The 17,412-nt window shown below is 40.5% G+C and overlaps 1 protein-coding gene and 1 long non-coding RNA gene across 2 annotated transcripts; both read left to right on the plus strand.

Moving 5' to 3' along the window:
- Nucleotides 1-852: 852 nt before the first annotated feature.
- LOC111848279 (uncharacterized) lies at nt 853-1,663 on the plus strand. Its single transcript, XR_002839273.2, has 3 exons — nt 853-953; nt 1,254-1,366; nt 1,636-1,663. It is a non-coding gene; the product is annotated as an uncharacterized lncRNA (long non-coding RNA).
- Nucleotides 1,664-3,936: 2,273 nt separating this feature from the next.
- Nucleotides 3,937-5,203, plus strand: LOC111848250 (fatty acid-binding protein, heart-like). The gene is made up of 4 exons (XM_023820089.2): nt 3,937-4,091; nt 4,359-4,534; nt 4,632-4,733; nt 5,012-5,203. The coding sequence occupies exons 1-4, from the start codon at nt 4,019-4,021 to the stop codon at nt 5,063-5,065; spliced, it is 405 nt and encodes a 134-aa protein (XP_023675857.1). The 5' UTR covers nt 3,937-4,018; the 3' UTR covers nt 5,066-5,203.
- The last annotated feature ends 12,209 nt before the right edge of the window (nt 5,204-17,412 follow it).

Below are 17,412 nucleotides of genomic sequence, written 5' to 3' on the forward strand. Positions count from 1 at the left end.
TGGATAAACCAAACAAAAATTCTAAACAAACGAAACAACAGTACAGGGAATCTTCCCGATCCCGTGTCAAACATAGGGCAAGCATTTAAGGTCATAACTAACTAGAGTCACATATCTATCACCCTTTTAATATAAAGGACATGCAAAAGGGCTGAATATTATACCTCCTTTGATAGTGACACAAACTACTCTAAATAAGTTGCGCAGATGTGGAAATAAAAGATGAACATTACATGATACTCTGATGTTTCTATGCTGGTTCGAGAATAAGTGCTTTTGATGCGATTCGCAGTTGGTAAAAAAAATAACAAATAAATAAAAAGCCGGAGTTTGCCAGTTGTTTAATTAAAATTCAACGTAGAAATGTCTCAATATGACGTATTTGTGGCCTAGCCGGAAACATAGTGAACGGCCAAAGCTGCGAATTCCAACCTGTGTTCCGCTATTTCCATCTACTGGTGTAAAAGAAACATAGCAACTTTAGGACAGAAGTAATGTATTAATATGCAGCTTTTTCCCCGAATCCGTTTTAACAAAGAATATTCGTATATCCGCCCGCCCGCCCATCCATTTATCCATTTTGTATACCGCCTTATGATACTGAAAATCTACATTATAACCTTATAACTCATGTCACTGAAAATATACTTTACAATTTTCTAATATTTTAGTATTTCATGTTTTTATATGTAAATAATAAACGTTTATAAATAATAAAAATCCTAGTAAAATATTTTCTTTCATTAAGCATGTAAATACAAAAATAGAACAATTCACAGCCTAATGTGTTGCAGCCTGCAGTCAGGGCCCCTTATTCGAGCTGACTTGTGGGAATTGTAGTTTTATTGTAAAGTTGAAAGGTCAACTGGAGCAAAATGGCGACCATCAGAGGAAAGGTTTTGCTGAAGAACATAAAAAGCATCGTTGTACAGTTTTGTCCGTTTGAATCTAATGTACGTTCAACAAGGTAGGAGCGTTTTCATTTTATATTGGTTTCGATATTAAGTTATCGAAACCAAGCTCCAAATAGCCATGTAGCACACCATTTAGTGAACACGTTGTGAAAGGACCTCGCGTTTTCTTACAGCTGTATAAAGATCTTTTAAATTTTACATCAGCAGTATAATTTATTTTTAGTTTACTTTCCTACTGCGTATTGTAATAGCTGCTGTTTGGAAATTAAATATTACATTTTGAATTTGTCATATTTCCTCCTTTTTTACATTTGTCATATTTTCTCCTGTTTTCTACAGGGAGTTCTTAGCTGTGGTTGGAAGTGAAAAAGTAAGATCAACAAACATGAACTGCGAGGTTAGGACAGAAGTAAAACATGACGGCTCTGACCCCTTTGTTAACATTACATTCAGTAAGTAAAACTGTAGATTCGATCACATTGCTGCATAAAGCAGCCTCGTATACAATGTTGTCTTCTTGTGATGGTGTTTTTATATAAATGCTGTCATGTAAGAACTGCATATATTCAGTTTGAAATAATGCTCAGGATAGCATTAATGTTAGTAAATACTATTTCATTAACATGATAATTGAACTGAGCATGTTGTGTGACAATGCGTGATTGCTGTGATTTGATACTGCCAGTAAGGTTTTACTTAGGTTGTTTTGTTGTTTCCTCAGCGGATGGAGAGAGGTTACTGATGAAGGGCAAGAAACTGACCAGCTTTGAAATGCTCTCTGCTCTGAATTCTCGTTGCCAAGCCAAAGACCCACATTCAAAGGAGGCAGTTAATTAATAAATTATGTTATAATTGATGTACAGAAAATGAATAAATCTATAAATTACACTTTAAAAAGAATCCATTTTGCTCACCCTGAAATATCGATTTTGAATGCATTTAGTAAGATTTCGCTTGCTGCATACTTGGTGCCATATCTATTTGTCACGTAAATCACATATATCTTACATTTGTGTAGTGAAATGCTTTTCCGCCTGCTACCTTGATTGCAGTGCTTAAGAAGAAAGACCAATAGGAAATGATGACATAAAAATGTAAAAAAAAAAATAAAAATGCCTGAAATAGCATGATGATGGTATAAGGTGCATGATGATGGTATAAGGTGCATGATGATGGTATAAGGTGCATGCAGGGTGTAGCTGTTAGCCATCAATGCAATTCTCGTGTAAAAACCTGGAGGAAATCTTTGCAAACAATGGAAAAGTATGCAAACTCCAAACCCCCAGAGCTGGGGGATGAATATGAAACCCACAACGATGGAGGTGTGACTTGTAAGTTCTCCCCCACTGAGCCACCATGCTGTCATTCATCTGTTTATGATGTTATTGAAAATAGGATTGTCAAACTCACACCATGGGCTTCATCATTCCAGCTTGATTTAACGGTCCTGATATGGTACAATAAACTTTGTTTAATATTATATTAGATTACATAAACTTCATTGATCCCAGGGGGAAATTCTTATATGCACATCAGCAGGGTCCGTAAAGCACAGGCAAACATACATACACTGTAAAAACAGACAACAGTCACGGATGGCACGCATAGTGGAAATTAATTAGAAACTAAACAATACACAAATAGAATCCTGAAAAAGAATATTATGAAATATTAAGAACCACCATGCTGAAAGGATGAAAAGACATGTCGAGGTAAAGTCCGCGTCAGTTCTCTCTTCATTAACAAAGAGTCCCGGTCAACCCATTACGCGACGTAGACGGGCGCGTAGGGCGCCACCTTCTGAGGGGAAAGTAAGCAGAGGAATTGGGATAGTACGGAAGTCTGTAGAGGATATGCATGAACTTTTTTTTTTTCTTTTCGTTATCTCGAGATCACGACTTATTTTTCTCGTGATCTCGACATAACCCATATCACTTTCCCATGATCTCGAGGTTTAGTATTATCCTTATGGACGAATGCACCAGATTTTACTTTGATCGAGGACTGTCCCAATCACAATCATAATCATAATCAGAAGACTTTATTAATCCCGGAGGAATTTGCTCACATTGCGACTGCACAATCACATATAAACACGAAGACAAGAACAATACAATATAAGTATAAAAATAGAAATGAAGTGTAAAACAAATTACGACACTGTTAAACATTCTAATAAATAAAATAAAAAATAAAATAAGATAGAAAATGTCTGTACAGGAATCTAAAGTACCTTTGTCCAAAAGTTACAGGAAAAGTAAAAGTGTATATTGCACAGTAAAGTAAAAGTATATTGCACCAATATCATAAGTGGTTATATTGCACTTGTTTGTAAAACCAAGTTAGACTTCAAACTGTGGGAAAAAGTCGAGATATATTGCACCGAATCATGGATACGAGGAAATAACACTGTCTGTCGGTGCTAAAAAAATGTCATATTAGTGTTCGTCATTTGACAAGGAGGCTCAGAACTTTGCAGCTATATCGTCGGAGAAATTATAGTGAGCCTGAAAGAGTAGTCAGTTTCATTACCAACCAACTGGAGAGTCCGGCACGTCTCCATGGTTACCGGGTGATGTTTGAAAGATGTCGGCTTAAAAAAATATGAAAAAAATAAGTCGTGATCTCGAGATAACGACTTTGGTTATGTCGAGATCTCGAGAAAAATAAGTCGTGATCTCGAGATAACGAAAGGAAAAAAAAAGTTTATGCATGTTCTCTACAGACTTCCGTAGGATAGTGATTTGTGTAAACGGTTTATTCATTTACCTTGCCAACTATTTATCTGTTGACTAATATAGCTGCTGAAATGGGGAAAATAATCCGGGATCTATTCATGTTTGCGTGTTGAAAGAGTCAACCTCTGACTTACTGTAATTTGGCAAGAAGCAAAGATCTCGTGCTTTGATAACCCTTTCCCTTTATAACTGTTCTCCTATTCAGTTGCTCTTCGTGACGTGTATTGCATTGATTGGCTTTAAGAAACTGACGCATCCGGGGGCATCTCTTTAAATACCATTATATACGAATTACATACATGACACAAGTACAATACACTAAAAGCGCTACGTTTAGAGCATCAAAAATCAAGAACAACAAGGAAAATGGTTGAAAACTTTGTAGGAACATGGAGAATGGTCTCCAGTGAGAATTTTGATGACTATATGAAGGCTTTGGGTAAGATTTTTTTTTAAATATTTGTTGCTGCCAAATTTGCTTTGCAAATTAGAAATGGTCAGATAATAGCACTGACATTTGACAATTGTTATAATAATACTACGTAATGCAAATTACAGGAAAAAGTTAAATGTAATGCTTAATGTTTCTGCAAGAATACCACAGACTATTAAAGGTTAGGGTTTCGGGACTCCACTTATATGTAAAATATGAAATTGTATCTGAAATTTCAATTTGCCACTTTACTCTTTGTTTGGTGCATCGCAGGTGTGGGTTTTGCAACTCGCCAGATGGGAAACATGGCTAAACCAAGCCTGACGTTCAGCGTTGACGATCAAGGAGCTATTTGCATGAAATCGCAGAGCACATTCAAAACCACCGAGCTTAAATTCAGGCTGAATGAGGAATTCGAGGAAATCACCGCGGATGACAGAAAGACCAAGGCGCGTTAGTCTGATTTCACACCAGCGCCTATCTTGCAGCGATGCAGTATTTAAACTCCAAGAAATGACGTGTTTAATTTCACTTTTCAATTTCCAGACTACATTTACCCTTGAAAACGGCAAACTTGTGCAAAAACAGTCATGGGACGGCAAGGAAACAACACTAGAAAGAGAAGTAACGGATGGAAAATTGATAGCGGTAAGAATATGTTTCGTTTCAACATTTCCTCACATCCTTCTGGTCGTAGATGAAATTAGGTATTAATTTAATGCCAAGAAATAAATTTAACGATAATAATAATAATCTGAATAATCCGATATCCCAGTTTATGGACTTTAGATAACAAAAACCTTTATTGTAGGGTATCATTTCGCAGATAGTTTTTCATTCTTAGAGTATCATTGAAATAAATCCTTAGTAATAAGGTTTTTTTTTTTTTAACTGAACACTTCGATTGTTCTTATGTCTCATTACAGAAATGCACCATGGGGAAAGTGATCGCAGTGAGGTCATACGTCAAAGAAGATTAAGGAGATTCTGACAGTGACACCGGGACCAGTTCAATGAGTTTAACTATAAACAAATTTAACAAATAAAATGAATGGATATGCGTTTCTGGAAACCACCTGGACTGTCTGTGATGTTTTCATTAAAGTGGTAGTCTTACATTTTTTGTGTTTTTTATTATTAAATATTTTCTCCATCTTTTCTATATGTTTACTGATTGCACGGCTTTGCTACGATGGACTGGCTGTTTTTGTTTGGAGGCATATTTTTTGCCCAGTACGATTGGGATGCCAGACGGCCAGTCCAGTCCTGAATCGCAGTGCGAGTCGTAGATTAAGCCTTCTCGTTTATAGATGTTTCCAGACAAAATTTTACATTGAAGGAAGCAGCTGCTGGCTGAAATGCCATAACCAGCATTTCTTCCTTCTATAATCTTTCATATCTGCTTATCACTTTGAGCCTGGAGTTTATCACAGGAAGGGCAAGGCACCAAGGCATTATAGAGGGAACTCAATTAACACATTTCAATAGACTGTGATACCAATGAACCGGCTGACATGATTTTCCCTAACCCTTTAATTAGGACATGATGTAGGACATATAGAGGTTGAGAGTTGTATGTTTGGGTTTTGCGGCATTTAGGGCTGAATCTGAACAAGCCCCGAATGATTTTTAGGTGTTTTAACAAGCACACTATCAGTTTGAGACGCCTTTGGCATTGTGCTCTGGTTCTCAACCAGGGGGTAAATTATGCCCACCATGGGGGGAGAGGGACCCCAGGATAAATTATCCATGATACTTGGGGCACTTAGAACCTTAAAAGAGGCACTTTCAATTACTCAGGCAAAAGTGGCAGATGCCCAGGCACCCTCAGCCCGTTCAGAAATATTAGTACTTAAGATCCCATAGCAATGTCCCTGCTGCAGACTACCGACAAAAATACATGCTCAGAGTTTGTCAAATAAATTCCAAAGTAAATGGTGAATAAGACCTGATGATTTGGATAGTGGCTTAGTGGGTTAAACAGCTTCAGATTTATAGCTTTAATCACTGGCCAGGCAACATACAGTTTAGATGGACTGGTGACTTGAAATAACCTTTAGTATATGTCATGTGCAGTCTGTGATGGGCTGCTGCTCTGCATCTCCTGGGGAAGGTTCTAGACTCACCAGGATCCTGAATAAGACACATGCGTATGGAAAATGGATCATCTTATAGGTGACTACAGGGAAATCTTTCAGCAAATCAACTGAATAACGACAATGTATTGTGGGATTTATGTCATGATGAAGCAACTCTATAAATGATGCTCAAAAATCTCGTGTCAGGGACTGTGACTTTTCTGTGTGAGAGGTGAAAAGAAGGAGCCTCCATATCATGCCAAAATCTTATTTTAACAGTACAGGGTTTATTACCCAGAATCCCTTGCATTCGTACAATAGTGGAGAGTAATGACCCCATGGGGACATAAGTCAGTTCCCACTTCCAACTGAACGCAGAAGCAGTTTGGCAAGAAAAAATCGAGGAGAACAAATAATAAGATATAAATGTAGCGGCAGAATGTAAGAAAACATGTATAATATAATGTCTTTGTTGTTAGTTTCATAATATGATACATAATTAAATTTTATGGTTATGAAAACATTAACCACAAACCATAACCTAAGCAATACAACTGAAACAAATGGCACTGATATGTTTGCCGCTTAGTCACATAATGTGGTTTACAAATTCTAAAAGTATTGACGTAACTGTTGTTCAGAAGCACAGCTTATAAGCCAAAGGCTAATAGTAAAAAAAAGAATCCCTCACTTCACAGGGATTAATAAAGTATCACTTTTCTATTCTATTTAAATCAATAGTATATATATGTGTATGTGAACAGACCAGAGGACATTGTACACAGGTACAGTATAAGGAAGATGACCGGCTGCTTTCTGGCATCTTGTTGACAACATCTCTTGCCTGGGCACGCAGCATGGCAGGAATGAAATCACATCCTCTGAAAAACATCTGGAAATCTCCACTCAAACGAGGCGTTCGCACCCTTCCTTTGTCGTTTCTGGCCTATTGACACAATGCAGAGAAAGAGGCTAGCTGCGTTGTGTCTGACCGAAGTCAGGGCCAAGGCCAGAGGGAACGCCATTCTCCCTGGCTTCCTCTGCCATTGCCTTCTGCTTGACAAATAGATTTTTTTTATACATTTTAATGTTTATCCTGGGCCTACCCAAGCACACACACACACACACACACACACACACACACACACACAAACGACAAAGCAGGCTTTATCTCCTGCGTTCTATCACTGCTGCACTCTTACAGCATATCTGTGGCAAGGAGATGTTTGGGAACCTCAATAAGCCAGCAGTCTAATCTAATTGTAGGTTAAACAGCTGGGTTCCTGTCGCTCTATAGCTTGGTTGCCTAATTCCGGTCCTGGAGGGCCAGTCTGCAACACAGTTTGCAGGTTTCCCTGCTCAAACACATGCACTTTATTCAGCGCGTCAGCTAATTACTAAGCTTAGTAGGCGTGTCTGAGCAGGGAATTCTGCAAACTGTGTTGCAGACTGCCTCTCCAGGACCGGAATTGGGGAACCTTGCTGAACAGTAATGTCTGTTGTTGAATGGAAGGTTGCATGGAAGACTCACTCATTCTTAGATGAAGTCTTCAGCCCTCAAAGTAAGCAGCAAACATATCAGTGCCATTTTGCTGTTTTTGACTATTTTGTTTGCTACTCTACTTTGTTTGCTGTGTCTTCCAATCTGAAGCGCTCACAATCCATGTAAGTGTTTTCTCTTGCCAGTGAACTTTACAAATTGCAATGTAGAGCCTTGTATTGAGACTGGTATCTGACACAAATAAGCATCAGTTTGCTAAAGAAATATGATCATTCACTGACAATGAGAAACTGGGAACCAACTGTCCTGCAGCATTGTGGAGCTCAGGAGCAGACTGACACGGACATACCGACAATATATCTAAGCATTTTGATGCTCATGGTTAAAACAATGCTTATTGTACTTTTCATTTTGGAGGCGCTGACTAATCCACTCTCAATATTCAAGTCTAGACTAAAAACACACCTGTTTAATTTAGCTTATAGGGACACTAGTTCTAGCTCTAGCTAACTGCTCACCCCCAGTTAGACCTATAGTGTGAGGTGTAGACTAGGTGGGGATCGGTGCCATTGGCTTAGGATGAACTGACCTGTCAGTCTGTCACTCTAGCTTCACACCCCCTTGTGGGATTGGAGTGCTGACATTTCAGGGACTCCCCATGCCTGCATTCCCACCTGCCTCTCCCTCCTACTTATGCTGCCATAGCCATATCTGCAGGAGCATTGCACTTCATATTGCACTCACCTAACTGTTAGCACTGCCTATAGTCTCCCCTACTTTGACTAATTGCATATTTTATTTCCCCTACTTCTCCTGGGGGGTGCTGCCTGGAGCCCTCACTCTATCAAGATGTCCAGCACACCCTGCAACATGTGACGTTGCCACTACCCAAGACGTCCTTCTGTCCAGCTCGCTCTTATGCCTGTCGTCCACCATGGATGCCTGGCTGCCGTGCTACAGGTTGCCCGGCGATCCGAAGGAGCGCCGACACCAGCTTGTCATCACCTCCCTGCTCCCCAGTAGTGACTCATATTTTGTGACTTACACTGTGTGATCTCTCCGATTTGACTCTCCCTGCCGCCCCCTGGACGATGGGCTCCCCCTTTGAGTCTGGTCCCTCCCAAGGTTTCTTCCTTCTAGGGAGTTTTTCCTTGCCACTGTCGCCTATGGCTTACTCACTGGGGGCTTTGGGTGGGGATGCTGTAAAGCGCTTTGGGACAATGTAATGTTGTGATAACGCGCTATGCAAAAATAATTTTTTTGTTGTTGTTGTTGTAATCCATTGGTGCAGTAATTGTTTTAGGTAAGTTACAGGCTTTTGCAGCTAACCTATAGTGCTGTGCTGTATGCATGAACTGTTTTGAGAAATGCTCTTATATAGTCTTGAGAATTTTGTTTGTTTCACGAAATGTGCCAAAGCAATCGAGAAAACCTGCAGTTTTTGTTACTTTATCATAGATCTAATTTTGTGGTGTGGGAAACAACGACGCCTAAGAGGACTATATAACTGCATGCTGTGCAACCAAGAGGACGAGCTTTTAGCTTTGTGTTCATTCTGTAACAACCGTTCTGGCATGCAAACAACTTTCTTCTGCACTTCTAATCAAAGTATTTCTTTGTAGTAAATGTGGTGATTGCAGTGGAATTTCCGAGTGCTTTTAAAACAAGGCCTCACTTCCAATCACCCTGACTGCTTATGCCCCAGCAGAATAGATGGCCTGACACTGTGCTCAGACCCCAAGCTCCGCTCTCACCTTTAAATATGTGTGTATGTGTCAAAGGAGAGCATTATGGGATATGTGTCAGCTAATGAACTGTCATGTAGCTGTACAAATGGCAAAGAAGGGATCATTTCATTCATGAATTTCATTCATTATGTACTACAAGGTCATTACCACCCTGGAGCCTATCCTAGATAGATAGATAGATAGATAGATAGATAGATAGATAGATAGATAGATAGATAGATAGATAGATGGAAAATATATTTTTCTCCACCATTAGTGTGTTAATTCACGCTTGTGCAGTTACACTACAAAATTATTGGTATAGTTTCACCATCGAGGTATCCTCAGTCAGTTAGCTCACTTAGGATAGCAGCTGCAAATTAAGGACTGCTGGTAAATTACTGAGTTTTGTCTACATAGAACACTAACGACAAAGCAGAAATAGTTTTACTGCTTTTAAAAAAGACTATCGGTGTGGCATTTTTTATTTAGACTCCTACAAAAGTCATTTGGCCTTGATAAGCAAGATATTAGTTCTGCAGAAACTTAAAAAAGAAGTCAGTCCAGTGAATGAGGATTTGTTATTTGTATGTCTAGATTGTATTAAAGATGTCTGTCCCCCTAAATATCCTTAGAAATGATTTTTCGTGTCCGTTTCTTTGTGTCAAAAAAGTAGTCCTACAACAACAAATGACCAATCGCAAGCAACTGTAAAATGTATTTTGGCAGAGTGGTGAAATGTCAAGCCTCTGCACTTTCCGGACACAGCACATAGAAGATTGCTTGGCTTGTATGCAACTTAGGTCACCACAGCCTAATCCCAGAAGAAATCTTGACATATGCCTGCATTTCAGTGATTTTTTTTCAGTGAGTGGAAATGCTTAAAGTACTTGGAATGGTAGCCACACTCGTCTTGGATAGATGCTCTTATATAGTCTTGAGAATGTTAAGTACCTTGCATTAAGAGTAATTATCTGGCAGACACTTTTATCCAAAGACCAGTCAGGCCCCACAGCAGCTGGGGGTCCAATCTGCTGAGCCACACACTGCCCCATATAAACAGGGCTCGCCTGGGTTTTGACCCCAGGACCTCTCACAGCTGAAGCAAGAATCATACCCTTAAACCAATGAGCCACGCCATAACAATGCTGAATGTATAATGTTTTGTAAGGTGCTTACTGATAGGTTCATTGGCTAGCCATTTATTGAACATGGAGCGATAGATTTTGACTGGAATCCATGATACAGAACTACATCAGCATTGTTTTTCAGTCATAATAAGGACAACATGTTTATTTTTAGAAAATAATGTCAGTCTCTCATTGTCATCACTTAATGAATGTTCATGGCATAATAATTTTCTTAATGTTTTGTATTCTTTTTATTAATTTCAGCTTTCCAAACTGAAAACTTACAGTGAATGCCTGTATAAGAAATAACACTGTGAAACTGGAACTCTTTGTTTGTCTCACTTTTCACCTATATTGAACAGTAATGATTTTGGCTCTTGTTTTTCCAGCATCAGAACTCCAACACAATGGGGATGCAATAGAGTACATGCATTTCCATTGACTGTTTCTGAAAGATAACAGGGAAACTTTGCTTGTGATAGCCCAAAGGAAACAGGAAGTCATCTGTCATGTGTTAACCTTTCTCCAAGTTGCCTGTAAGCAGGACATAAACAGGGCTGCAAATTAAGCTCGCCCACTCGCATAAGGTGAGTCATTTAGACAAAGAGCGAGTACACTGATTACAGTGTGTAAGGACCATGCACTGATTACAGTGTGTAAGGAGCATGCAACGATTACAGTGTGTAAGGAGCATGCACTGATTAGAGTGTGTAAGGAGCGTGCACCGATTACAGTGTGTAAGGAGGATGCACTGATTACAGTGTGTAAGGAGCATGCACCGATTACAGTGTGTAATGAGGATGCACTGATTACAGTGTGTAAGGAGCATGCACCGATTACAGTGTGTAAGGAGCATGCACCGATTACAGTGTGTAAGGAGCATGCACGGATTACAGTGTGTAAGGAACGTGCACCGATTACAGTGTGTAAGGAGCGTGCACCGATTACAGTGTGTAAGGAGCATGCACCGATTATAGTGTGTAAGGAGCATGCACTGATTACAGTGTGTAAGGAGCATGCACCGATTACAGTGTGTAAGGAGCATGCACTGATTATAGTGTGTAAGGAGCATGCACTGATTATAGTGTGTAAGGACCATGCACTGATTACAGTGTGTAAGGACCATGCACTGATTACAGTGTGTAAGGAGCATGTACTGATTACAGTGTGTAAGGAGCATGCACTGATTACAGTGTGTAAGGAGCATGTACTGATTACAGTGTGTAAGGAGCATGTACTGATTATAGTGTGTAAGGAGCATGTACTGATTACAGTGTGTAAGGAGCGTGCACCGATTATAGTGTGTAAGGAGCATGCACTGATTATAGTGTGTAAGGTCCATGTACTGATTATAGTGTGTAAGGTCCATGCACTGATTATAGTGTGTAAGGACCATGCATCGATTATAGTGTGTAAGGAGCATGCACTGATTATAGTGTGTAAGGTCCATGCACTGATTATAGTGTGTAAGGACCATGCACTGATTATAGTGTGTAAGGAGCATGCACTGATTATAGTGTGTAAGGAGCATGTACTGATTACAGTGTGTAAGGAGCATGCACTGATTACAGTGTGTAAGGAGCATGTACTGATTACAGTGTGTAAGGAGCATGCACTGATTACAGTGTGTAAGGACCATGTATTGATTACAGTGTGTAAGGAGCATGCACTGATTACAGTGTGTAAGGAGCATGCACTGATTACAGTGTGTAAGGAGCGTGCACCGATTACAGTGTGTAAGGAGCATGCACTGATTACAGTGTGTAAGGACCATGCATTGATTACAGTGTGTTAGGAGCATGCACTGATTACAGTGCGTTGCTGCACCCACCACATGACAAACCACCTCAGGGATGAGAACCTGAGTGCAGCCATGCAGTGGGTGATACCTCAGCACCACACTACTCCGAAAGGACCAGTGTGAGTTTTTCCCAGTGGCTGGAGTGCCAGTCCTGCCACCCCCCAAGTTTTTCCCTGTAAGTTGGAAGACCTCCTTATAGGGCTGTATGTAGATTAACATCATACCCAGGATGAAGCAACAGCAGGTTAAGGGCCTTGCTCAAGGGCCCAATGGCTCATGGCTACTACAGTCTCTTACAAATGGATACAGAAGAACTGGGGAAATTGAGAGCAGCCCGTGGAGCACAACAACAACAAAGTCTTATCAAAAGTTGAGACAGCTGAGGCACCAGAGCCATTACATTTGTTCCAGAGAACAGCAGTTACCAGTTTGAAGGCTTTTCTTACCACCCATACATCCATCTTCTGAACCTGCTTGTCCAGTTCAGGGTTGTGGGGGGCTGGAGCCTGTGGGTGTATGGCAGCGAATAACCCAGCAGGAGGTGAATTAATGAAAGGTACATCGATATAGCAGTCAACAGCAATCAGAAACCTGTGACTTGGACAGATGTTTCGAACATCTACAGCCTGTCTTTGACAAACCAGCAGCTGGATGAGACGCTGGCCATAGATCGCTGACAAAAAAGCCAGTCTGGGGCCGTGAATGCAGTTGAATTTTGTGCCTTAGCAGCCAAGAGCAACTGAAATCAGCGAGTGCAAGCTGTTCATTGGGCGGCTTTGTCAGACATTACAAACAGACCTGAACCATTGAGATGAGGTCAATAGTCACTTTGTCTATGAGACAAAAGAGACTATAAGACTATAAGAATCTATGAACACATTCATAACACATTATAATGCATTCATAAAGAATTATCAACGTGGTTATAAATATAAAAAGGCACAACATGTTATTGCCATGTTAATTGTGAATTATAAATGCTTCATGGAGCTCTCAAATATAATCCACTATAGGTACCTTCATAATACAGTACAAAGCATCCTTAATTTTTATACTGACCATTATAATGCACTATGAAGGTATCTATAGTGCATTATAGATGACGGCTTCAAATAAAATGTTACCAACATTTTTCTGTCAATGAAAATTTTCTACTTTCAAATGTGACCTAAAACTCATAATCCTGCTTAAATTAAAGTTTTGGAGTAGCTGTTAACTACCCCATAAGGTTACTTTTGTCTGGAATATTGTTACATCCATCTTTTACTTGATGGTATTAAAATTGGTTCACAGGTCATCTTTTTTCCAGCCTAAGACAGATTCCCAGTTTGATTTTCCATATCAGTTTCAACTTGTGACCCCCATTGCCTGTCAAAGGGAATCATTCTCACGTGGACCACATCTATTCAACTTGGAATGTTCCATTGAGGACACGGCGAGCTCATTAGGTCACTGCAGGTCACACTCACAGGGTTTGCTGTGCCCTGTCAGCAGCTCTGTGCCCAAAAGAGAGAGAGAGGGATAAATGAGGCTTTTTAACAGCTGACAACTTTCACAACAGCCAGTTTCAAAATCAGTACTTTCTAGAATAGATTTTATTTAGTGCCTGGGAACTTTTGCCCCTTTTTTGTTAGAAACCGATGTAATTATTGCTAATTAGAGGTGACCAGATATGACTATGGGGTAGGATTGCATTTTTTTGTGTTTGAATGTGTATTTAAGATGTGTTAGTGCTTAATTGTTTTGGGGGAGGGGCTTTAAAGACAATTTTAAGTCCTTATTTCTATACCTATATATCATTTCAGTCTCTATCTACCATCCATCCATCCATCCATCCATCCATTTCCCATTACTGCTTATCCTATTCAGGGTCACGGGGGGGTCCAGAGCCCATCCCAGAGGCTATGGCTGCAAGGCAGAGAACAAACCCACACAGGGCCTCTTTCTATAATGCCATGAATATTTCAGAAGGAAATACCTAAGAAGACACCCCATGTTCCTATAAAGGATTTGTCCACTTAAACCAAGGCTTCTGAAGTCAGACAGACAGTACATTTCAAATGAATATATATTAGAAATTAAGTTCTGGAAATGTATCAAAACAACCCATGTGTACTGGGTGCATTATTTTCAGGATATTTTATGTAAAAATTACGAAGTTGCAAGCCGAATGGTATCTGAATGAACAGAGGCAAACATTTTACAAATCCTAAGGGATGTGTTTTGGAATTTATGGAAGTTTTAGGGAGCGATAGTTCCCACTCCTCTTTGAACCCTCTGATGGCTTGTATGTGGAGAACACTTGGACTGAACTAGAAAGTTCTTATTAAAATCAAAGGTCACTCACGGCGACAGTTAATACAAATTTTACTATGAACAGTGACTGCCATCTTGTGACTATGAAAAGCATTACACTTAAGTTTAATTGTTCATACATTTTCTTGGTGTGACTACATTAAAAAAAATCACTAAATGTGTAAATGGGTGGAAACATGAACTCCCTCAGTGTTTAACCTAGTGTTATGCACTTGGACCTTGAACACAGTCCATTCAGTGTCAATGTCTTAGTGCTCACCTGGCACTAAGACAGCAAGAAAGCAAAAGCACGATGTACTGTCCAAAACACAAGGCCTCGGGGCACCTAAGGTGAAGCAACACGGTGTTTGTTATGGACGATCCATAGATTTAAAAAAAAATAAATGAGGATTAGATCATCAGTCAGGTTTATATCTGAGAGGTTCCAAACATGCCCCTTGAGACATTGTATTCCATGTGGCACCCACTCAAGCAACTTGCTCACTTTTTCAAAAGCAGCAGGGTACTCCAAACGCCAAACATACCGACGTTAAACAGCGCCTACTAACCTAGTTTTGCTAATGTTGGCTTGCTGGGTAATTACTGCTATTCGCTTTTGTGAGCAGTCCCTTTAAAAACTACAACACCCATGTGGCATATTCAAGCTGTCCCTTTAAAAACTACAACACCCATGAGGCATATTCAAGCTGTCCCCTTAAAAACTACAACACCCATGTGACATATTCAAGCTGTCTCCTTAAAAACTACAACACCCATGTGACATATTCAGCCACATACTCCCGTGTCATCCAGACACTACCTCAAAACCAAAGCAGTGTGTTGGACATGCCTTTGCATACCAGCCAGAAGCTCGATATCTAAATGGGCATTCAGCTCAGGTGGAAATGTTGTTACATGCCTCAGGTCCTGCTTGAAACCAGACACATGGGGCAGAGATGGTCTGACCAGGGTCTATGAACTCTTCATAGGGTAGTTGTATTTGAGGCAGAATCAATGAATCAATCATTTATCTATGTTCAGGGACAAAAGGCAGGGACAGTTAGATAAAGTGCAAACCTCCAGTCTCTCGAAAACCAGCAGGATATGGCTCCCCAGTGTCTGGATGATATCTTTATTATTGCTGGGGACTTCAACCACTGCACCTGAAGAAAATCTTTGCCAAGTACAGACAGGATGCCACCTGCCCCACCTGGGGTGGCCAGACCCTTAACCTCCAGCTACACCCTATTCAAGGGAGCCCACAACTCTGTCACACATCCAGACTTCAGCAGGTCTGACCACTCGGTGGTGCTTCTGCTTCTAGCCTAGATGCAGGAACTGAAATGAGCCCGACCCATGATGAGGGAGGTACAGTGCTGGACACGTGAACACGGATCCAGGCTTCAAGACTGCCTGGATCTGACTGACTCGTCCACCTTCGAGGTGTCCTCCGGGACCCTGGATGAATACGCCAACTGGGTGACGGACTATGTGAGGCTATACTGTATATTGGTTATCATGGGGGAAACAATGCTGGTCAAAAGCTCGAGTATATATACTTGTATTTTAGATAATTATCCAGACAGTGGATGTCAGAGGAATGAAATTGGCCATATGGACTGATGAGCCAACGATGGAAAGATCCAGGTCCAACTGCAGTGTGTTTGTCTGACACAGAGAGGGTGAGAGGATAATCTCAGCGTGTGTGATTCCCACTGCAAGGCATGGAGGAGGCAGTGTCACTGTTTGGGGTTATTTTACTGACTGGGTTGGTTGTCTTCGTTAAATCTATAAGAATGGTAAGTAGTACAGTTATCATAGCAAGCCTGACAGGAACATCATGCCGTCAGGCTTCGTGGGCAGTCCGTCAATCTGCAGCAAGATACCGAACCAGAACACAGCTTATAATTGTGCAGAAACTATCTGGTGATGAAGGAAAGTGAAGGACACCTCAAACGAATGACCTGACCAGCCCAGCCTCTGGACCTCAAGGCCAGAGAACTTGTGTGGGAAGAACTGGACACAAGAGTCAAGGCGAACCAGCCCCCCCCTCCCCCTCCCCCCCCCCCCACATCTTGGGTAATTGCTGCAGAAATGCTGGGAAGACAAGTTGGGAAATTTCCTACTGAAACATCTTAAGTAAATGCTGCCTAGTGATTATGAAACTATTATAAAAGGCAAAATAGATTTTTTGAGAAAATCTAAATTTCAGTTTTGTATGACATTGCTTTGATATGATGTTTTTTTATGCGTTATAATGTATTTTCAAACATTTTAAAGCTCCATTAAATTTATATAGCCGAGTTGGGGGATAGCAGTAAATTTCTGACATTTGGCCTAATTTGCCCTGTCCCAAGGTGTTTGGAGAATCAGCTGTATTTTTTGACAAACGTTTGTAACATGGCTTTGCGGAGTGGTGTATGTAGAATCACTATTATTTTTTCGATGAAGTGGTGAACTTCTACCACCAGACTATCAAATCCACCCAATTATATGGCTTGATGGAGATGTAGTTGTGCTTTTTTAGAATCACTGGTGCTACTATATGTAGCAGTAGTAGTATTAGCAGCAGCAGTAGTAGTAGTAGTAGTAGTAGTAGTAGTGTGTGATGGGCTAGTTACATTGCTTGGATTATTATCATAGGTATACAGTATATGTTGGAGTAGTAGTAGTAGTAGGAGGAGGAGGACGGGAGGTGGTAGTGGGCTGTAGTGGAGTAGTAGTAGGTGGAGGACGGGAGGTGGTAGTGGGCTGTGGAGTAGTAGTAGGAGGATGGGAGGTGGTAGTTAGCTGTG

Source organism: Paramormyrops kingsleyae, chromosome 23 (genome assembly GCF_048594095.1).
Source record: "Paramormyrops kingsleyae isolate MSU_618 chromosome 23, PKINGS_0.4, whole genome shotgun sequence".
NCBI lineage: Eukaryota > Metazoa > Chordata > Actinopteri > Osteoglossiformes > Mormyridae > Paramormyrops > Paramormyrops kingsleyae.